Source organism: Barbus barbus (assembly GCF_936440315.1).
Source record: "Barbus barbus genome assembly, chromosome: 20".
In the NCBI taxonomy this organism is placed as follows: domain Eukaryota; kingdom Metazoa; phylum Chordata; class Actinopteri; order Cypriniformes; family Cyprinidae; genus Barbus; species Barbus barbus.
Window position 1 is genome coordinate 18,886,026 of NC_136748.1, and position 24,424 is coordinate 18,910,449.

General features: G+C 36.6%; 1 protein-coding gene across 2 annotated transcripts in view; it reads right to left on the minus strand.

The window, feature by feature from the left end:
* Positions 1–211: 211 nt before the first annotated feature.
* LOC306886266 (SH3 and cysteine-rich domain-containing protein-like) overlaps positions 212–24,424 on the minus strand; it is a gene marked incomplete at its 5' end in the record, with an annotated part of 30,049 nt that continues 5,836 nt past the window's right edge. The window contains 10 exons of one of the 2 annotated variants that reach the window (XM_079443230.1): positions 212–1,849; positions 1,930–2,067; positions 5,427–5,478; positions 6,384–6,478; positions 7,592–7,659; positions 8,309–8,390; positions 9,514–9,620; positions 9,741–9,822; positions 18,486–18,586; positions 20,533–20,562. In XM_079443230.1, the coding sequence (XP_079299356.1) occupies positions 1,751–1,849; positions 1,930–2,067; positions 5,427–5,478; positions 6,384–6,478; positions 7,592–7,659; positions 8,309–8,390; positions 9,514–9,620; positions 9,741–9,822; positions 18,486–18,586; positions 20,533–20,562 (854 nt within the window). In that variant the 3' untranslated portion in view covers positions 212–1,750. The remainder of the gene's footprint in view (positions 1,850–1,929; positions 2,068–5,426; positions 5,479–6,383; positions 6,479–7,591; positions 7,660–8,308; positions 8,391–9,513; positions 9,621–9,740; positions 9,823–18,485; positions 18,587–20,532; positions 20,563–24,424) is intronic. The other variant, XM_079443231.1, reaches the window with a different exon arrangement.

Consider the following 24,424-nt stretch of genomic DNA (forward strand, 5'->3'; position numbering starts at 1 on the left):
GAATGCAAACTGATATTTCCTACTGACACACTACAGCAAAAGATAGAAATAACTGACTTAAAACCATTTTTAGGTGGTGAAAATACTAGTGTTCAAATAATTTTGGCCGCCACTGTACATCTTGAATGGTTTGTGGGTGAGCACATTTTCAGCATACATTTATTTTTGGTTGAACAATTCCTTAAATACACAAAGGCACTGGACAATAAATAGATCAATAAATAAACTTTAATTCTGTACATAAAGTATATACACAGTAATATCATGATGCTGTACAATAAGACAGCTTCATTTAGCTCAAATTAAAATATCAAAAGACCAGACAAGATGAGTTAAATTATATATATATATATGAGACATCTTATAAGGAGACAGAGATTATGTATCATAAATGGACAATACATGATGCCTATTCTTCCATGACTAGACTCAACTAAATAATAATAATAATAATAACATTAATTAAAAAAATCTTTACTGTAATAATTTTCTTCGGTCATACCTGCTTTAATGGTGTAGCAATACCTAAATCTGTTTTATTTAGCTTCATTTAGCAAAATGTTTCTTTTTCTAAAATAAAATGTCTTAATAATAAAAGATAATTAGAACAGATGTCATGTAGCATATGTTTGAGAGACATCTGAACACACTAGGACATTAAAGCCAAAAAAGATCTGTTTGCTGAAACGCTTGTCCACATGCTTTTATCACAGCCCAGAGATTGTGTTTGATCAAGGAATGTGTTCTGCTTTGAGTAAGAAGTAACATCTGAAAACACTTAGAATCCTGACACAGCTGAGATCTGATCATTCCTGCTCTGTTCTCAGAAGCATGAGTGGAAAATAACATTTTGGGAGTGCAAGTTAAGTTAAAGTAATTGTCAAAGTCTGAAGTATTACGAAGAACAAAATACACCAGCACATTTCTTGGAACGAATGGCTTAAAAAAGAACATATTACATAGCAGTAGACATGTATTGGGTTTTATGGAAATATATGAAGCATTAAATATGTTGTCTTAACAATTAAGATATTTCAAAACAATGTGAGTTTTGATGCTATACTGAATAGTTGATAGTGAAAAGTGCTGTGGTCGACGAACCCCTACACTAACATTCAATAAATTAAATACAGAAAACTCAATTCTCTCAGATGAGAAGAAAACATGACACTGACATTCAGCAGTTAATGAAACACACAAACAATGGCCCCAAGAAGTATTTGGACAATTAAGCTAGACGTGAAAATTATTAGATATCAAAATATCAAACCAAATGGCATTTATTTTAACCTAATATAAGTTTAGGTTTTAAATGATAACTATCTTTAAAAAAACTAGAGGAAAACAGGCACTATGTTTGGATTCATCACCTCAACTAAGTAAGAAACAAGTATTGGATTTCATTAAGCAAGTATGATGGGTTGAAAAAATGGCTTAAAAAAGTAGTGTTAGTTCTGAGAAAAGCTCTGGCAGCATTTGTTTGCAGATGGTTTGGTTTTGTTAGTTAATGAAATTAAATATATAAATTTTTAGGTGCAACTTAGATGTCCAAAAACTCTTTGTACATTCTTCCATTGTCACTGAGGAAGACTGTTCTGAGCCCTCCTGACGAGCCCTCCAGCATCTGGTCACCCTTCAGGTGGATCCATAGATCATTCAAACAGTCACAGAGGCAGTGCTGGAAAGTCATCGCCCTGGGAAGCCTTTCCTTTTCTTTAAGCGAACCATCTCTTCTCTCTGTTCTTTCACTTCATATATTCTCCAGGACGTCACAGGGCACGAATCCTCTCTTTTTCCCGCTGGCTACTCTGATGAAGCCATTGTGTTCATCCTCACCGCTGACGCAAATCTGAAAATGTGTCGATACTACAGCATTATCAAGCTGTTTATGGTGAGAATCTAAGTTGGAAATTATTAGAGGCTACTCACTTGTCCATCCTTCAGGGTGATCTGCCCTTGCTCCTTACAGCCAATAAAGGTTCGGTTACATCTGAACACCCTGTCGCCTGCCCTCACCTGATGCGCAAAGGATGCTGGGAAATAACCTATTCTATCTTCAATCACACCCTGGAATTGTTAGCAAAATACACAAGAACAAAAAATCTAAATCCATAGACACTCGTCTTAACATATACTGTCAATAATTTTGACAAATATTTGTCTGTTTCTCACACAAAGCTATTACACAGCATCAAACTTTGGACTGGAATACAGCACACATGTACCATAAAATATCTAGACTTCATTTATTTTTTATGGTGCTTTTGTGTCCTTTTTAAGCTTGAAAGCTTCAGTCCTCATGAAATTGTAATTGCTTAGGGAAGAGTATTGAAAATGGTTTTCACATTTTCTCATTTTGACTCGTCCCTTAGAATTTCTATGTATTCAGTTTTGAAATATTTAAAAAGAACCAACCAAATATCAAGTTGGCCATGTATTGGTGGTGAACGCCATAATAAATAGTATTATAGCTCTATAAAATTACATAATGCAGATTTATGTATTGCTTTTTATGTATTTGTAAATTACTACTTGTGAGCTTTGCCCAGATTTATTCCCCGATTTACAGTTTGGAGGAGTCAATGCTGGTTGCTCAAAGTCAGAGCCAGTCTGCAGATTTTCTAGCTTCAGACTATAGTCTTGTTCAGACTGTCAGTCCAAATCTGATTTTTAACAACTGTCAACACCAAAGAAAAAAAAAATCAAGATCCGTTTCAAGCTACAGTGGTGTGAAAAAGTGTTGGCCCCCTTCCTGATTTTGTATTTTTTTGCATGTTTGTCACACTTTAATGTTTCAGATCATTAAACAAATTTAAATATTAATCAAAGATAACACAAGTAAACACAACATGCAGTTTTTAAATGAAGGGTTTCTTTTATGAAGGGAAAACAAAATCCAAACCCACATGGCCCTGTGTGAAAAAGTGTTTGCCCCCCATAACTGTGGTTTATCACACCGGAGTTCAGTTTCTCTAGCCACACCCAGGCCAGATTACTGCCACACCTGTTCGCAATCAAGAAATCACTTAAATAGGACCTGTCTGACAAAGTCAAGTAGACCAAAAGATCCTCAAAAGCTACACATCATGTTGAGAGCCAAAGAAATTCAGGAACAAATGAGAAAGAAAGTAATTGAGATCTATCAGTCTGGAAAAGGTTATAAAGCCATTTCTAAAGCTTTGGGACTCCAGCGAACCACAGTGAGAGCCATTATCCACAAATGGCGAAAACATGGAACAGTGGTGAACCTTCCCAGGAGTGGCCGGCCGACCAAAATTACCCCAAGAGCGCAGCGACGACTCATCCAAGAGGTCACAAAAGACCCCACAACAACATCTAAAGAACTGCAGGCCTCACTTGCCTCAGTTAAGGTCAGTGTTCATGACTCCACCATAAGAAAGAGACTGGGCAAAAATGGCCTGCATGGCAGAGTTCCAAGACGAAAACCGCTGCTGAGCAAAAAGAACATAAAGGCTCGTCTCAATTTTGCCAGAAAACATCTTGATGAAAACATCCCCAAGACTTTTGGGAAAATACTCTGCGAACTAACGAGACAAAAGTTGAACTTTTTGGAGGGTGTGTGTCCCATTACATCTGGCGTAAAAGTAACACAGCATTTCAGTAAAAGAACATCATACCAACAGTAAAATATGGTGGTGGTAGTGTGATGGTCTGGGGCTGTTTTGCTGCTTCAGGACCTGGAAGACTTGCTGTGATAAATGGAACCATGAATTCAGCTGTCTACCAAAAAATCCTGAAGGACAATGTCCGGCTATCTCTTCGTGACCTCAAGCTGAAGCGAACTTGGGTTCTGCAGCAGGACAATGATCCAAAACACACCAGCAATCCACCTCTGAATGGCTGAAGAATAACAAAATGAAGACTTTGGAGTGGCCTAGTCAAAACCCTGACCTGAATCCTATTGAGATACTGTGGCATGACCTTAAAAAGGCGGTTCATGCTCAAAAACCCTCCAATGTGGCTGAATTACAACAATTCTGCCAAGATGAGTGGGCCAAAATTCCTCCACAGCGCAAGTTATCGCAAACGCTTGATTGCAGTTGTTGCTGCTAAGGGCGGCCCAACCAGTTATTAGGTTTAGAGGGCAAGCACTTTTTCACACAGGGCCATGTGGGTTTGGATTTTGTTTTCCCTTCATGATAAAAAACTTCATTCAAAAACTGCATGTTGTGTTCACTTGTGTTATCTTTGATTAATATTTAAATTTGTTTGAAGATCTGAAACATTAAAGTGTGACAAACATGCAAAAAAAAATAAAAAAATCAGGAAGGGGGCCAACACTTTTTCACACCACTGTACATTAAAATGAAATCCTATTCAAATCACATTTCTGGAAATCTGTTTCAGTCTGACCGCTCAGATCAGATTTTGTGCAGCTGTTTTGCCAATGTGACTTTCTCGCGGCATGTAGAACGTAAACACATCAGATGTTGTTTGTAGAAAACATGCTGAATGTCCTTGCAGAAACAAGGTTGTGTTGTTGCAAAGTGAGAGTCAAGCGGAAAATGACAATATACTGCTGGGCTACACACCTCTTTGAGCTGACAGACAACAGCATTGAATAAAGCTGCACATACCAGCTTCCTACGTTTCTGCTACTGCCTCATAAAATGTAATGTAATCCAGTGCGATGACAACATGTTGAAATGTTGTAAGACAACATCTGTATTACAAACTGAATTGCTGTTATTAGCATAGTCATATGTTGCGGTCCTACTTGCCCTGCTCCGAGCGGGATTCGAACCTCAGTCTCTGGCGTGGCGGGCGCTCTAACAAGGAGGCTAAAGGCCACAGCCTCTAGCGTCTTGTCGTTAGAGCACCACTTGAGATCGGGGAGTGAGGTTTTACCTGCACGGCACTTACCCGCTGGCCTCTGCTACACTCACCCCCCTAAACCTCACTCCCATCCGGGTCATGGCACCAATGTTGCGGTCCTACTCGCCCCGCTCCGAGCGGGACTTACCCGCTGACCTCTGCTACACATACCAACACAGCATCATTGCTATAGAAACCAATGCAGATAGTAAAATGAAAGAGCACCAATTGGATTCACAAAAACAGGATATGGACTGACAGTCTGAACAAGGCTAAAAGTTTCCATCCAGTCAGGGGATATCAACTACAAACACTTTTTTTTCAGAACATTCATTTTTGCATGGGTTTGTTGTGTTCTGAACAACTTTAAAGTTTGGTAATGTGTGATCCTCAGTCATTTAGTATATAATGTCCAGTTTTTTTCTGTAACCATTTGCAAGTCGGCAAGTGTATAATGCCTAGTAAAATCAGTTCAGATTTTAAAAGTCGTTTAAAAGTTTTTCACAAAATGTCACATTCTGGAGACAATCAAGGTTTAACCATTAAAGTCTTTTTTCATCAAACATTCTGCAAATGTGTAATAATTGTACCTTCCACCAGTCATCACTGGAATCATCTGCCAGGATTATTCGATCTCCGGGTCTGTAGGGAGAAAGGAACGCATTAGGACAGACATTAAAACATTATATCCCCTTTCAATAATATGAAATGAATTTTGGAATTAATTTATGATCGAAAGCTTTGATGAGGCTGTACTGAAATTTTGCGATAGCTTCATTCCATTACATAAGGCCGGAATGAAACTGCACATGTAAAGGGATTCAAAGTCAACAGTGATCTGCAGTCTCAGCTTCCTGCTGAGGTTCTGAGAATCAGACCTGAACCAAAAGAAATGAAAGTGCTACGGTGTCTCAGCAGGGACAATAACACAGCGGTCACAATCAGAGTACCAGACCAAGTTGTACAAACTCTGGGAAAATCACAGGTTTAAATGTTCATGGACTTTTAACTTTATATTGCTATACGCTTATAGCACTGTATGCTTAAGTCCATATTCAGCCTGCTTTGAAGAAACTAAACAGCCTGCATTTATTGCAAAGAGTGAAAATTCACTTTCATTCATTTATCATTATTATCTGTTAGTTATAATTTATTACTAAAATAGAAACCCTGTCTTATTGCCTTATTCGTAGCAGAAGCAAGTGTGACTGCACCTTAATCACAAGGTCAGCATCAATATTCATGTTTATACAAGCGCGTGCTTGTCCTGAGCTAACTCTTATCACCAGGAAATTGTCCAGCAGACAGCAAAGTGCTTTCCCATGACAACTAATTGGGCGGGAAAAGGGAAATGACCACGATACAGGTGTGAAGGCTCAAATCAGCCGTGACACTGAATAACTCAGTACTGCTAGTGTGTGTGTATTCATTATAGCTGTAACTAAATAAAATACTAGTATCTGCTGTTGATACCACAAAATAAATATAGAAAAGGAATTAACAGCAGCCTGTGTTTGTTTTAAAAGCTAAAAATGTATTTCTCTCACCTCATTTCTAGGTCTTGGTTGTCTTGGGGAGTAAATTCGAACAAAGCCACATAAGTATTGAGCTGCAGAGGGTCCCTCTTCAGCTCTCTGTTTGACTACAGTTTAAACACACAGGGACACAAACAGGAAGAGACTATTACAAAATACATCACAAATCAACAGAAATTATGCTGAAAATGTGTGCAGGGGAGAGAGGAGCTAGTTACTCTCTTTACATTGTATATTTCTCAGTCTGATTTAAACACAAGTTGATTCCACAATCCAAACATTACTGGGATTTGAATATTGGCTAAGGTGGGGGTGTTACTTAAATTTGGACTTTTTCCACCTGCTTTTTCCATTCCAAGCAGGCACACACACTCAACTGGCCTAAGAATAGTTCAGATATGATTAAATCCTGACTCAGAATCATGAGTGAATGAAGTGAAGCTAGCTGCCTCATATCAACGTCAGAAATAATTGACACAACACAATTAAAATTCTGATTAAGCATCATTATAAAAAGCATAATTTTCCTCAGGCCTGAAATATCATGACCTCTGTCTCAAGCACTTGTGGTACACAGCAGAAATCTAAAAAAAAAGTTTATTTTCAGAAGGAAACAAACAAGGGGGACAAGGACTAGTTGTTAAGACTTCTATATAAGCTCAGTAGCTGTAAGGTTTTTAGTTAGTAATATTAAGAAAACTTATTCACATTTAAAATAACTGTTTTCTATTTTAATATATTTTAAAATGCACTTTATTCCTTTGAAGGAAAAACTATTTTTTTCTTGTTTAACATTTATATTTACATTGAAAACATTTATTCTGCTTAATAGCTTTGATTAAACTGTAGCATTTTTTTTAGGATCCTTGATAATTAAAAAGTTAAAAAGAACAATATTTTTTGAAATACATCAGTTATCAACGTCATATTACCCCTTTAATTTTATTTGACCATTAGTGCTCCTCATAATAGTTTTACTGTTTAATTCTGCTAAACTAACCAGATGTACAGTAGTGTGACAAGCTCCCCCCGCCAAAACACTGTGTGCTCAATAAACTATACATTTTGTTTCCTAGAGAAAAACAGTGCGAGAATTCAACAGCTTCTTGGAAGCAAAATTGTTAGGTGCCTACACTGACCCATAGACACAGGACAGTGGCTTAATAAAAAATGATGAATCTTATACAAAGTGTTACAAAGAGAGATGTTGTGATGCTTACAGGTGATTCTTCTGATTTCCTTTCAGCAATATGAAAATGTTCTGTTCCATTCTCCAGGGGCGTAAAAACTAAAACACACAACACAAGAAAAATCAATGAGTAAAAACATTTGAACATGACAGAATAAACCTTGCATGAGGTTAAATGAATGATGCAGATGTAGTGGGTCATTTTTCAGAGTGGTGGACTGATTACCCCAAAATACCACAGTTTCTCGGTCATGCTGGCACCTATGTGGCACCAGAGAATACATTTCTGTCTCTCTTACCAGCGCACACAGTCATGGACACATGAATTCACTGAAGCTGGGGTCAGTCTGTGTCTCTGTGATGAACCAGAGACCACCCTGATCAAGGCCATTCATCCCCCCGATACTATCACAGTCCGTCCAATATGGTGTATTATGTTATATAAAGCACTAATGAGTTTCAACAATGTTTATGATCAGAAGCTGGCAGTTTAAAAGGAGGATTGTGTGATAGAAGATCAGATTCACATGAGCTGTTTCTGTTGGGTCAGTTTTATCATAGCTAGGGTTATTTTAGTCATACTTTAACAATAAATAGCACTTATGAATAAATATTAAATTTATTTGATTAGAACATTGTAAGATTTAATTATTGCATATAATTATTTTATTATGAATCTTTTTAAATTTGTCATTTCTATCCTTATTTAGGACCTTTTTTTTTTACATAACATGAACAGGGATCTTACCGTTGTCACTGGGTTTTCTGGTGAGTTGAGCTCGACTGCTGTGGGCCGTCTTTTCTTCTGGTACCTGAGCCACGTCACTGGTCTGAACAAATGATTACAACACATGAATTCTCTCAAATACACGTCCTAAGAAACGTCTTCGTCTGTTAAACATGAAAAGATTCATGTTAACTGCTTATTATTCAGAGATTTACATCTATTAAATACCATACAAACTTATCTTTCTTTTGCAAATAATTGTATTTATTTCATCCTGGCTTCATTCGGTCATGTTGTGTCCTCTTGTCTTTTCTCTCTCTCTTTCATCTTATTCTCTCCCTTTTTTGGTCATATTTGCTTTAGAGAGGCATTATCTGAAGCTGACCATCACTTCCTTCCAGGGTGTGTGTGTGTGTGTGTGCCTGTGATTGTTTCAAGCAGTAAAACATTACATCTGGGCCCCTTAGATTCCCTTATAACTGTAGTAACTGCATCTCCATATTACAGATATAATAAATGCGAGTACAAAAAAATGTAAACTTTGTCTTAATGCACTACAATTGCGAATAAATGAAAGGACCAAATATGTTGCTATAAATAACATAATGGGGACAACATTCTTGTTTTATAACAGAAACTGCATTCCTGTGATAATGCCTCTAATAGAAGAACAAAAAACGTCTTGTGTAGAGAGGAAATAATGGACCTGAATTAAGATTTGAGCAGTGAGCAGCTCAAGGAGATTAAATTGAATTGTCTTGAGTGTTTTATTGAATAAATCATAATAATCATCACCATTTTTACCACAAATGCTTCACTCTCTGCACAAGCAGCCAAACAGACACATATTTTAAAATGCATTATCAATCTTTTTAAAAGCCTAAACTGAAGCAGATTGCCTGCAGGTAAATGATGGATGCATGTTTACTATGACCAGTCTCTCTCTCTCTCTCTCTCTCTCTTTCTCACACACACACACACACATGCACATCTACATCTACACTATTATATCTACTCAAACTGTCACGTGCCCCATCAAATAGAATTGTATGCAACTTCCCCAAAAAATATTATTTGAATATTTGAAAATTCAGTTCACAAAAACATTTGCTTACAGCACTGTTTAAAATTATATTTTAAATAATTAATTTAGAAACACTAATTGGAGTAATGTATTTTTTTAAAAGGTATGAAAAATGTGACAGTACTGAACAAGTGTTTCTTACAGAATTTCTCTGTGGTGACTCCGATCCACTGGTCCGCTTGGTCTTTTGTGCCAGAGAGGTTCCAAATCTCAGAGTCTCATACACCGGGTCAACTTTACTGCCACAGGCTAGGACAAAAGACATGTCAAAATACTACAAAATATCAGTGAACAGGATGATCAGGCTGGTGATGTTATGGCATACTGTGCAGAAGTAAAAGAATAAAAAAATTGCTGCATATTGCTCACCAATAGGCATCACCTCCCTAATACAGCCAAACTGTTCCTGAATCAGCAGAGGGGAGCTAGAGTATCTCCGGAAACCTTTGGGCTGCAATCACACAAACAGGATCAATGAATTTCATTATTTTATTAATTTACTTTTTTTATATACCCAGAATTGATTTTCATGGGCATTTTTTAACCTCAATGGGAGCATGTAAAACATAAAACAGATTAAACACTATCTATTTATGCTAAATAAGGGAATCAAATATTTAAAACTCTAGTTATTCTCAATCTGAACAATTTTAGCTGTTTATTATCATGAAATAAAACTAACATCAAATACAAAATGTAAACGTAAACAATAAATGTTTGTTACTTTCATTGGCACTTTAGGCTTAAAGGCGGGGTATGTAATTTTTCAAGTCGGGGCCGGGTCCCAAAACAATCTTATAGCCAATCAGCAGTAAGGGGTGTGTTTACTCGTGATGTGGAGGAGAGAGCGTTCAGTAGGGATGGGCGATACCTCTTATTTTATTTTCGATCCGATACCAATATTTTCAAGCCCAGTATCGTCGATACCGATACCGATACCTCTAAAAGAAACTTTTAAATTATTAAACGAATATAATCAGTAATTATACTCACTTAGATTTTAAATTAGATTTTAAAGCCATGATTTTATTTTAATTTTTTTTACATTTTATAGGCCATTTTTTGTTTACACTGTCAGAAATAAAATATACTAAAATTGTATTTTAGCCGTTTACTGGGGCAGCAATCTCAAATGTGCACCGATACCCCTAAAAGGGAGTATATTAGTACCATACAAGTATACATGTTTTAAGGGTAGATAAGGTGTACATTTGAGGGTACCTCAAGAAAAATAAACATGGTGTTACATAAGTACTAAAATGTATTATTATTATTATTACCATGGTAAATTTGTGGTTACTGCAGTTTTACTACAAATACTGTGGTAAACTGTGGTTACTGTAATAAAACCATGGTTAATTTTTGTAAAAGGTTGCCAGGTCGTTGTACCCCTAAAGGTGAAACTTTAGCATATTTGTTTTCTGTCAGATTTATTAACAGCAATTACAGAACATAACAGAATCTATTTGAACTTTCAACAACCAGTTTAAATAAATTTACTTGCACAAACCAGCCTATTTAAAATAAATATTACATGTACACAAAAGTTTGGGGTTATTAAGATTTTGTAATATTTTTTTAAATAAGTCTCATGCTCACTAAAGCTGCACTTATTTTAACAAAAATACAGTAAAAACAGCAATATTGTGAAATATAATTAAAAATAACTACTTTCTATTTTAATATATTTTAAAATATAGTTTAAAATGCAGCTGTGATCAAAGCTGAATTTTCAGCATCATTACTCCAGTCTTCAGTGTCACATCCTTCAGAAATTATTCTAATATTATTTGCTGAAACATTTCTTATTATTGCTGCTTCATATTTGCGTGGAAACCGTGATGCATTTTTCAGAATCAATTTTATATATAACGATGATATGTAGTAATGTAATAATGTGGCACTGGTTTCTTAAGATCTACTTATGCTTCTGATGCTTTTGGGAAACACAGCTCTATTTGAACAAACACTGTGACTGAGCCATGCGTCAGCAGCGAATGCTGTCTGTGATTGATTGGTTCTGTCTTTCAGCATTTGCGTGTGTTCCGATGAGCAGGAGAAATAGTTCAACACAATTATTCGCTAATATAGTCTATTTTTCCACTTAAAAGCTTATTTTATGCGCCAAGTTTCTTGATAAATAAAATTAGTGGTTTAAAAAAACACTTTAGAATCAATATTTTTATATGAGGATCGATCCTTTCGATACAACATCAGTATCGAAAGTATCGATAATTTAGGATCGATCGGCCCAACCCTAGCGTTCAGTGAACAGCCGAGCCAAGCGACAGAAAGATGGCGGATAAAAAACAAAGTGCTCATGTATCCTGACGAGAGGAGCATGACCTCGGCTAGTCTTCTGAGCCGTTGGCTCTGATGTCTCTGTAGTGGATAAACATAAGATATAATTTGTTTTGGGTAAATCTAACACGTAATCTTTGGTCTTTATTCTATTGCTCTATTAATATGTTTAAATGAAAACGAAAAGAGGCAGTGGTGTTTGATATATTTAGTCTGTAAATACAGTGAGGAAGATTGCAGCAGCCAAGGCGAGCTGACTGGCGTTATCAAGTACGCTGCTCTTTGCAGACGCTGCCGGACTTGGGTCGTTCCGTCCGCTGGAGTTCACACTCTCGAGTCTAACTCGTGAAGTCTGAACTACCGTGGATGCAAGGCCGCAATTTGCGTACTTGGTATTAAGAAACGCACGCAGACCTAACGTTAAGTCAACAGACAATTTTCCTAATCTTCTCGGTACTTTAGACCACGATGGAAACGCAGACAGCAACAGGTCTGGGGGAAAAAAAGTTCCTGGGACATATTGTTCCAGGTAATTTCAGTGGAAAAGCGGCTTATGTTTCACAGAACTAATCTTTGCCTGGGTTGCATAGGCTACATATATGTGGGGCAGATCTATCAAAATAGGGGCGAGACCCTTTTGGGGTAGGGGCGTGTTTGTTTTGGTGATTTCAAATATCAAGATTGGCTTCCATAAATCGCTTACCCTGCTCTGGTTAATTTATGATCCTAAAGTTTCTAAAGTTTCATGTTAAAGGGATAGTTCACCCAAGAATCAAAATTCTGTCATTAATTACATTAATTACTCATCCTCGTGTCATTCTAAACCCGAAAGACCTTCATCTTCGGAACACAAATTAAGATATTTTTGAAGGAATCTGAGGCCCTGTTTACACTAGTACATTTTCATTTTAAAACGCATAACTTTTGCTACGGTTACGCCTATCGTTTACTCCGGCGTTATCAAGGTTCAGACCCCGTTTTAGTTTGAAAACTCTGGGGGTAGCATTTCAGTGTAGATGGACCAAAAAGGAGACATTTAAAAATGATGGTGTGGCTGTCCATCTCTGTGTATCCTTGATGACCGTGTAAACAATAATATCATACTCATTATTGTACCCATAGATATGTATGGGTAGATTCTAGGGTTGGGCGATGTCTACCAAATTGGCATCAGACGATGTCTACAGTGAAACATTGTGATGGACGATGACATCGGGGGGCGGGGTTAGGGGTGTGCCCAAAAGCGTGAATTCGTATGCAAAAACGCACGGAAAACAAAAACCGCATTCTACAGAGCCACTAAAGCTGCGGTCCTCAATTCCAGTCCTCCCGTACCCCCACACATATTTTGCATGTCTCTCTTTATTAACACACCTGATTCAGATCATTAGCTCGTTAGAAGAGAGCTCCGTGCATGAACTGTGTTCTGATTGACATGGTCCCTACACAGTGTTCATTGCTCCCTAGTCCCTGAGCAGGGGAAATCCGTTGAAGTTTACTTCACTTCGGAACATTCACACACAGACGAAACTTACTAGAGAAGCGTGAAGTGTGACATAATATACCCCTGTAAATAAATACGTTTCGCACACTTTAATGCCCTTTGAATGGAACATATACGTTCGCTTCGACCTGGAATCATGGCAGAATATCCTGTGATGTCCACTTCGTAGGGCACTTACAGTCGAATAGAACAACGTCTGAAGTGATAAGAGAAACATACAAAATGTGCAAAGCTGGAATTGAGAACCGCTGCACTAAAGGGACATGGTTAGCTGCTTGCAGCCTATTATTTACAGTACATGAAAGTTCTTACCACACACACGGAGTAAGGAGAGATGACTGATAGGACAATGGCGAATGATTTGCAATACTGAGCACCACTGACAAATATCTAATCTTGTAAAATGTATGGTGCTGCTCCTCCGTAGTATAGAGTCCATGTGATCGCGAATCACAAAAGTGAAAGTAAAATAAGAGCACGCATTTGAAAACGGTTTTAGTGCCCTGCATATTAGTAGCGGTTCCCTGATGCCCACAATTTATATACAGTATAATTACCCAACAATTAAAAAAAAAAATGTTTTTAATCCTCCCATCTTGTAGGCTATTCCCCTTAGGGGTTCCGTAGTATACTTAATTTCCTTTCCGAACACTGTATTGGGATGCGGCAGATTCCAGAAGGGGGGGGGGGGGCGATGAAATGCAGAAACGTAGCAAGGACATCGGTAAAATAGTCCATGTGACATCAGGGGTTCAATTGTAATTTTACGAAGCTACGAGAATATTTTTTGTGCGCAAAGAAAATAATAATAACATAACTTATTCAACAATTGTTCTACCTGAGTTACCGTCTTCCGCCATTTTGGAGAGTACCCCAGAACCTAATCAGCTTTGTTTACGTTTAGCATTTGCGCACTGTCTATTGAATGTGAACAACGCTGATTATGTTGATTACGTTCTGGGGTACTCTCCAAAATGGCGAAAAACGGTAATATCCTTGTTGTCTATGGAGGGTCAGAGAACTCTCAGATTCCATCAAAAAATATCTTAATTTGTGTTCCGAAGATGAATGAAGGTCTTACGGCAGTGGTTCCCAACCTGGGGGGCGCGCCAGAGTTCAAAGCGGGGGCATGGGAGCAGATATACTTTGAGGTAGGGCTGGGCGATAAAATGATAACTATAATTATAGTGATATTATTTTCCTCGATAAAACAAGTTCGATAAACATTCAATTTAATGTTTACGCGGCAAAAGCGGAACAAAACAGCGCTACTCATTTGAACCGTGCCACACGGACCATATCCGCTCGGTTCAAACAGCAGCGCAGAGCGAGCTGACTAGAGCAGATGTGTTTACTCAGCGATCACCACTAAACAGTGCTGTGAGATCCAGTAAGAAGCGCTTGAAATTCAGCGAAGAACACAAATAACTGGTATAAACTAGTATCAGTCGATATCAGTCAACTGATATAAACTAGTTTAAATCCAGATAAAACAGCGCTGACAAACAGCAGAAAAACACTGTGTGCAACGATACAGTCAGAAGGCTTTTCAATCTACAAATCGCCATCGTTTACCATGGATTTACTGTAGTAACATTAACTGCACCATGGTATTGTGGCAGAAATGTGGGGTATTTATATCAAATTTATTATATTAATGTAGACGTGTATTAAATGTATTAAAGGAGTAATGGAATGTAATTACACTATATTTGTGATTAAGCTATAGGCTAGCGTTTGTACATTTATAATAAATGTATTTAAACTACTGTTTTACATATAAATAGGCCACCTAGAAACCATATAGTTGCATTTTTACCACAGTATTGAATACTATATGTGTGGTTTTAACTCTTATTATCATGATGTAAATGGAAGAACAATGGTTAATAAAAAAAAAAAAAACAGTCAGAAAAAAAAAATTCACCATATAAAAAAAGGAGGTTGTTGCAATTTTTACAGATGTTACTGATTTTGATAATAAACATAAATTTACATCTGCATCCTAACTCAAACTACTACTGTCAACTCAATGTCAAATTTCAGACAAAAGAGACAAAAAATTAGTAATATTATTATTGCATATATATATATATATATATATATATATATATATATATGGGCGTGTATAAATATAATATGGGGGGGGGGGGCGCTCAGATAACCATATGTGTACGTAGGGGGGGCCCATGAAAAAAAGGTTGGGAACCACTGTCCTATGGGTTTGGAATGACATGAGGGTGAGTAATTAATGACAGAAACCCATTTTTGGGTGAGCTATCCCTTTAAGTGCCTCTCTCTGTTTAATCTCAGCTACCATGCCGAAATTTCAAGATGATTCTAAGTACCGAATGGATTGAGAATTACACCTGACACAAGCTTCAGACAGACTCAATATCACATTAAATTTAATGTGCTTTTTTTGGCCATTGCAATTCATACAGATTGTGTCATTAGACTGTTTTGCCATTGTAACACTGTTAATACAGAGATGAAACAGTGTTTGAACAAATACATCAGATTCATTTAAAACTGGCTGTTGCAGTTAATTGATTCAAAAGTCTCATTTAATGATTCATTTGCATCATCGCTCAAAAATGTCTATGAACATCTCAGCATCTATTAAAATGCTTTAGCAATAATAGTACATAAATAGTTTGAAAATATTGCTGTGTAAATAATATAATTATGTATTTTCATTGGTGCATAATGTGAATGAAAATGATTAAATATCACTCTTCATGAGTTCATTTTGTAAAGAACTGTGTGGAAAAACATGCTGTGATTATTATATGATGTTTTAGTTCCTATGAGCCATTTAATAGCAAATACATATATATTCAATATGTATCAAATATCATCAAACAAATGAAAAATATTGAGGTATAATATTGCATATACATTTCTTAGCCCTATACACTAGTATATACACAGATAAACGTCCCTAGTAGGGGTGTAACGATTCACAAAATTCACAGTTCGGTTCGATACGACACAGTAGTGTCTCGGTTCGGTACGTTTTCGATACGGGGGCGGGGCTATTGGTTACATCGCAATGTTGCCGAACGTGCCGAACGGTTCAATACGAATATGCGCATCGTTACACCCCTAGTCCCTAATTGTGTTCTCCTGTAAGGTGTCCTGTTTTACTCCTGCATTACCAGTGTATATTTTATTCATGTCTGGTAAAACTGCTGTTTTGCCACGACTTAAAAGGATAACAACACTTTAATGATTAGTACATTATCAGTCTGATAGCAGTCAATAATATCATATAAATGACTGGTAATGAGGCAAATGATTTTATACCATTAAGATATATTTACACTGGGATTCAGTGGTTCAAATCAATAAAAAACAAGCTCCTATGGCCTAATTAGCATTCAGTAGCACACATACACACAGCCCAAAGAAAGAAGCCGGGCTCACTATGCTCTTATTCGTATTTGTTGTGTTGAGTCCAGCCAAGGTGTCTACGCCATCAGCATCATAAATCTGCTTTGAAGACTTCTTCGTTAGGTTGGGGACTAATTTAAGTACCACTCGAACCCAGAGAGAAGCTCTCTAGTGCTACTACGTCACATTTCTCAAAGAGCTCACTGGGGAAGCGTGTAAAGAGGCATGTTCAGTGCTAAAATAGATGCTAATAAATGCATTTAATAAGAGTGCACCGTGTCTGTGAGTGCCCTAAAATACCAAAAGTGACTCAACCGAAAAACTTCCATGAGATTAATTTGCTTAAACAACTAAAAGAACAATAATAGCTACACCATGCGATGTTCACTTGCACATAATGGGAGTTGTAATGATTGACTAACAATCAGGACTGAGCTCATGTCATGCTGGTAGTAAAGCACTCTTTTTCTGAAAAGCACTCATAGCTCAAACGTTCTCACTGATCAGACAAGCCAAGAGAAATAAACAGAGTTTAAAAAAAGCAACTTGTCGACTTTAGAGCAAAAGTGGAATTAGAGCCGAATCCTATGGGGAGTTGTTCTCTTTTTAATCCTGACCCCCCCACAGCTAAATTTTCCATCTGTGAGAGCCCACTACATCATCGGGAGACTTGTTGTCTCAACCCACCAAACGGTCTGAAGCACAAGCACAGCATTTTTTTTCCACTTCCTGTGTTGATGATCTCATACTATAGTACTAGAATCAAAAGTGCTGGGTTCTAAGAATACAAAACACTGGTCAAAGGCCATTCTACCCACAACTCTGTTGTGTTTTTCTTTCAAAAATTAATAAAAGATAATAAAAATGCATATTAGAATGAATTCTGAAGGATCATGTGATACTAAGTAAAATTGCAAATATTTTAAAAAGTAAAGTTATTTTAAACTGTAATAACATTTCACAATTTGTTTTTGTTTTTTTGTGCAAAAAACTTTATTAACATTATAAGTAAACCTCAAGGAACATATTAAAATAATAATAAAATTCATGTCATGGCCCCTTTAAAAGATCAATTCTGCACAAAGGGCCTATATAAAAATATCTTGATTTCATTATTAATCCAATCTATTATTTTAGCAATACTACCACAGCATTATGACTTCTTTCTACATAAGAATAGGTTTTTGAGTAAGCTGAACTTGTTCTCAAGGTCACTCAATCCTTCTCTGGGAGACCTGACTCACTCCAGTACTGCACTGAAGCCATGGGAAAAGCAATGGAAATTTTAGCACTCTTTTCCCTTTTTGCCATTTTTTCCCTGTGTGTGTGTGGGAGGGGGGGCATGTAAATTTCCCAGAAGAGTCGTGACTTGTGGGTCCCCTGAGTAAAGCACAGAGGTATTTACATGATAGATGCATCTTGATATTCTGTATCAACTATCCCATCTTTCTTCTCTCTCACTTTCTCAAGTACATACCAGAGAATCATTAACATTCATACTCGCACATAAATTCACGGAAGGAAAAGACAGACTGATGAATCACACCTTCAAATCACCAAAAATAACACTGTGAAGAGTATCACATCTTAACACTCACACACTACAAATCTTCACATACAGCCAGAGAGGAACACCAGGAAAGTGATACTGCAAATTATAAGTATGGACTTGGTTTCTCCATCAGTGGAGACCGGAGAAGTGTGTTTTCATTGCAACACTATCTGTTATGTCATGTCTTAATAAGCCTCTTCATACGATAAACAAACATTGGCCAACCTGATCCACAAATGAACATAAACACTAAATAGCTTGTTTAGTTCCACATTCAATTTCCAAGAGTAATCAAATATAAAAAAACAAACAAAGTGAGGGAAAAAAACACTCAATTCACATAAAGAAAAAAATATCTCACCAATTTCCCCATGCATCTCTGCAGTCCAACTCGATCCAGGCACTTGTTGTGGATGCCCATCTTGCAGGCTTTGCACCGGAGGCCCAGCTTAGCATTGGTGCCTAGCAGTTGAGGTCAAATTCAGTTAATATCAGGTTTAAATGTCTTCTGAGAGCAAACTTATTGAACAAAAATTGTATTTGTAAAAAACAATGTTATTGTTGCTAAAAAACAGAAAGTGATCAATAAATACAGGTCAGAATTGGGAATTTCCACATGTGCAGTTTTGTTGGGAAATGCTATTATCAAGCTATTATCATCCATAATTAATTCTTAATTAGCATTGTAACATGAAATGCCATATAATTCTGTCAGAAGTTCTTATTGAAGGGTTAAAATATTAAACACTCTTAAAAATAAATGTTCCAAAAGCGCACTTTTTTCTTAGTGTGAAGAACATTTGAGTTATCTAATGATTGTTTTCCCACTGAAAAGATCCTTTTACACAATGGAAAGGTTTCATGGATTTTGAAGGTTCTTCATGGAACCAAAGATGCCAATAAAGAACATTTATTTTTAAGAGTGTGGGGGAGCAATTCTACAAGTGTTCAGGTTGCTGGTCATCATTCTGGCCTACATTTCTTTTGCCTAAAAAGAAGATCCCTCATAAGAATATCCTTAAATTATGGCTTCACAGTCCTGGAAACACTTGCAGAATTCACACTTATTGGTAGTACTGGAAACGGGAAAATGCAGGTGTTAATGCTAAGCTGAACAGAAACAGCTGAAGACAAACGAGAGCAAAGCATAAAATTTGAGAACAAATGTACAAGAAACCATCCAATAAAACAGCACTCTTATTCTCCAACAAAAATCCTACTCTTATATTTGCTCAGTTTCACAATTTGATATCCCCACACCTGATGCTCAGAACATGCATTCAGAGACACGGTTTTATTGATTTAGACACTTGGAGGAAGAACTACAAAAGGAAGCAATACATATATGCTTTGCCTGATATCAATATTTGTGCACAACATTTGTGTTCACTTGAAAGCAGAGAATGTAGATCTCCTCCACAGAAGTCACAATGTGCAAGCTGTGAAACTCTAAAGTTCTGTCAATCAAACTGCAAACAAAATGCTCAAATAAATTCACCAAAAGCATGTTATAACATGCATTCTCTGCTTCTTCCAGTAACAACATTCTTGTGCCATAAAATAATAATAAAAACATTCTTTAATCCATAAATGCCTCTGACTCCTCCATTATGATAATTCCGGGTTTTACATATTTAAATATTAATATTAAAATTACGTTTATTTCTTACAGATAGAGCTGAATGTTTCATTAACCAAAATAAACAGCTTTTTCCATGGCAAATTATGCAACACTTTGATGCATGCTGCTTTGGGTGATCTTTGGGTAATGGAGAATTAATCAGGCCTAATTGCTTTCAGAAATTAAAAAACTGCCTCTGTGCAGGATAAACATAAACAGATTTTGTTGTGGTGAGACAATAAATACTAATTACTGAAATCATAGTGTGTTAAAGTCACCTTTCCAGCTGCTTCCCAAGAGCAAGCAGCACTTTATTGAGATTAAAGCCAATTACTGGTAAAAATCTCTGTATCTTCAACTATATCCAAGCACACAGAATAGATACTTTCATTAACTTTAAACCACCAGAACAAACTAAACCATCATCTACAGTATATAACAACAGCATGCATAGCAAAGCTCTGGAAAACAGCACACACACAGAATAACAATCTATATTCCTGTGACAGTAACGAGAAACAAAAAAAAAACATAATAACAATCCCATCACAGAATAAGGATATTGATATTATTGATATTGACCGCTCTGGGGAAAAATTCTATTTAGCATCGGTCTGGAAAGCATATGAGGAGCCACTTCATCATATGCATTTCCTGAGAGTGCTGAACAAGTCATTATGAGCGCAGAAGCAGAGGGTGGGTTGGGGTTGGAGGTGGGTGAAGGCAGTTATCTATTTTCATTCGGTTTCTAAAGAGTTCAATTCATCATCAAACGGAACAGACTTACCGAACACCTTGCCTGCTCCCCCTTGGCAAGCTAAAAAAATTACAAGAGAGAATCCCTCTTGCATTACAATTATTTCTTGAAATATAAAAATAAAATGGTGGTCAAACAAGGCAACACGGCATTAGTTACAGCTTATTCAAGGTTTCCAGATGTTGATTTTTCAAAACATGTATCTCTGAACACTTAGACGTAATAGCCTTTAAAGGATTGTTCACCAAATTCTGTCATGATTTACACACCCCAGTCATTCCTAGCTTTATGGCTTTCTTCTGTGGAACACAAAAGAAGATATTTTGAAAAGTGTATGGTTTTTTTGTCCATTCAATGAAATATAATGGGATCTAAATCTGACCTTTCATTATGAACAAAAAAGAAAACAATATTTTGAGAAATAGTATATTTTATGTTCTCTCATGTTTGGCTAAAGCAGAATATCTTCTGCACATGTTCTGCAGAAGAAAGAAAGAAAATGAGTACATGATGACAGAATTTACAATTTGGGTGAAATATCCTTTTAACTACACAAGATCAAAGAATAGAAAATAATAAATTTCCTCTTTTGGAGTGACTTTAAGACTTAAAATGATAAATGAAAATTTTGTTTTGAATAATAAAATATGAATGTGAAATGATTAATAGGGTGAAAACATCAGGTCCCGCTGTTGTGAGAATGATTGTGTCACAGGGCTCATTTGCCCCTATCTGCTACAACAAGCTGCTTCCAGCCATCCATCGATTAATCAAACATCACATGTTCAGTCCAGAATCTCTCATGCCTCCCTGTGCTGATTACTTCAGCCTCTGAAAAAAAATCTTTAATGCATCTTTAATGTGTTTAATGATTGAGTATTTATGTGTTGAGTACTTTGTCTTGGGTTAAGAGGTGATACAGGGTAGAACAATTATAATGAAAACGACATCTAGTTCAGGCCAAGTTTTGGTAAAATGCCTGAAAGTGATATTAGAATATTTGATCAAAGTCATTAAATGTTTGGTCTTCATTTTGGACTTGTGTGCCCTAAAGGAAAAAGAGGAAAATGATTTAATCATTCATCAACACTTGCAAAAGCTGCATGATATGTTATGTGGACTTCCTTTCAATGTTGTTAATGCCATCAGTTGCCCAATGGGATGAGAATCCACCCACACAGACAGCCAACCATTTTCCCAATGTGCTAAGCCTCCTTTTATACTTTGAAATACAGCATGGCTTCTGTGTCTTTAGAAATAGATGCCTCTGCTTTAGACAAACATGAGAGAACATCAGCATGAAAAACGTGTTGCTCTCCGATCCGGAAAACGCTTTGTAAATTGCTGACTGACATTTTGAAATGAGCTCAATACAAAGTATTAATAATACAGAACACACTTGTTAAATATTCATTCTGAATGAAATGCATGGTCAGTAAATATCTTTACAGCTGCACAACTGACCATTAAATCATTTCTTCAATTCCTTGTTTTTCTCCACACAGCTAAGTGGGTGTTTAGTGTGAGTTTCTCCAATTTTGGCCTTTTAGAAGAGACACATTTTACACAGACTCTCTACTTAATTTGTACACTACAATTGTTCAACAGCGAAAAAACATGCATCCAAAAGAATTGTTATTTTTGTAAAATACTTTTTTTGCTTAACTGGAAATTGTCACCAATAACAAAAATATTTGTTAAGTAACTGAAAATTACCTTTAGTAAAACAAAAAATTACAATTGTTGGTTGTAGTGGTTGTGATTGTTTTTATTTTATTTTATAATTTTTTGTATGTGTATATAAAATATGTATACATTTTCACTAAATAAATACTGAAATGGTTAATGTTTATTTTACTGTTAAATATATATTGATTCCTATTTTATGATGGATTTTCATAGTTTAAGATTAAAAGTCTGGGAGAGTCTCTGAGACTAGAGTTAAACAATAAAATCTACACATAATTGGCAAAAAATATTAAAAATTAAAGTAAAAAAGTAAATATTAAAAAAAAAAAACTAAACTCTGGGTCATAGAAGTGGCCCAAGTTGAAGCAAGCAACCAAGTTAGTAATTAAACAAGTAAGTAAATAAATCAACAAATAAATACACAAACTTTTAACCACAGGAAAAAAAACTCCTTAACTCTGACCTGGAAGCTAAACAACATAGCAACAGGTCAGGTATCTGTCTCTTTGGCTCAAATACCCATTCAGCACACCACTGGCTATCACAAACAAGCATGGAAAACAAAGGCACGTGATGCTGAAACCCAGTTAATTCCAGTGTCCTGATATCTGATCCAACTGCAGAGATTTGGGTTAACGGCACGTGGGCTCATATTTAATCAACCTGTAGAGATTTGGGTCGAACACAAGTGAACAGGTATCTGATCCACCTGTGGAGATTTGGGTCACACACAGGTGTCCTGACATCCGATCCATATGTGGAGATTTCACGGCTTGTTATTTAGTAATGACGCATTAGTCACAGCAGGAAATTCAGACACGACTCACAAGCAGAAGAACTACAGCCTCAACTTGCTATTTTTTCCAGACAGCTGGTGAGATCTCATAAAATTCACCTTCCTGCATGGCAGTACTCAGAATGCTGTGGGATAATGAGCCGACAGATCATTCCTCATCTAATGCTGCATAAGCTCATGTTTCTCTACATTTAGTACAAAGCTTTGAAATGCATGATTTGGCCTCTTGATGTCCTTTTCATAAGGATGTGCCAGGATGGGATCTGGAGCCCTGCCCTCATTAATGTGCTCTTCTGAGGGAGTGTTATTGAGGTAAAGAGGTGATGAGGCCTGACAGATCCATATGCTGGCCACTACCAGAAACACACTCTTCCTCTCTCTCTCACACACACACAAACACTGTATATTCAAAACATAAAACACTATTCAGAATATATTACAGAATATTAAATTACAGAATAAGGCACTAATATGTGCTTTATAAGTACTAATAAACAGCCAATATGCTAGTAATATGCATGCTAATAACCAGCTAGTTAATAGTGAGAACTGGTCACTAAACTAATGTGTTACCATACTCTGTGTGTGTGTATTCATCCTTGTGCTATGGGTCTCTCTTTTCAAACAGGTGGACATCTGTCCGACTCACCACACACACACACAAATTGAAAGCTGAGCGACAACATTATTGCCTTCTAGGATAAACCCTCATATATCCTAATGCAGGCTTAGCTGAGCACATATGCTTTTAAACACCACACTTACTGTAAGTAGAGCTCTTCATCTCAAAACCACCTCACTGTTTCAATTTGAAGAATCAACTCATGATTTAAATGATATAAAAGATGACCCTCATGGGTGCATAAATATGGGGCATGAAGCTTTCGATCGGCTGCAGTACATCTCAGTTTGATTTACTTCTAATAATAATAATTTGTATAAATTTACATTTATATAGCGCTTTTCTGGGTACTCAAAGCGCTTTACATGGAAGGGGGGGGGAATCTCCTCTTCCACCACCAATGTGCAGCATCCACCTGGATGATGCGACGGCAGCCATAGTGCGCCAGAACGCCCACCACACACCAGCTTATTGGTGGACAGGAGACAGAGTGATAAAGCCAATCAGCGTATGGGGATGATTAGGAGGGGACTTCTGTCTGACTACCCTTTCCAACAATAAAAACATTTTGGTGACAAACTTTAAAAAATGTTAAAACTCATTTAATAACATTTTCAAAAAAATCAGGAAAGAGTTGCGAGGCTTAAGGACCCCATATGTCCTATTTTGATGCACTTGTATTTAGTAATGTCAAACGATTAATCGCGATTAATCACATCCAAAATAAAGGTTTTGGTTACATAATATATGTGTGTGTACTGTGTATTTTAATTATGTATATATAAATACACACACATGCATGTATATATTTCAGA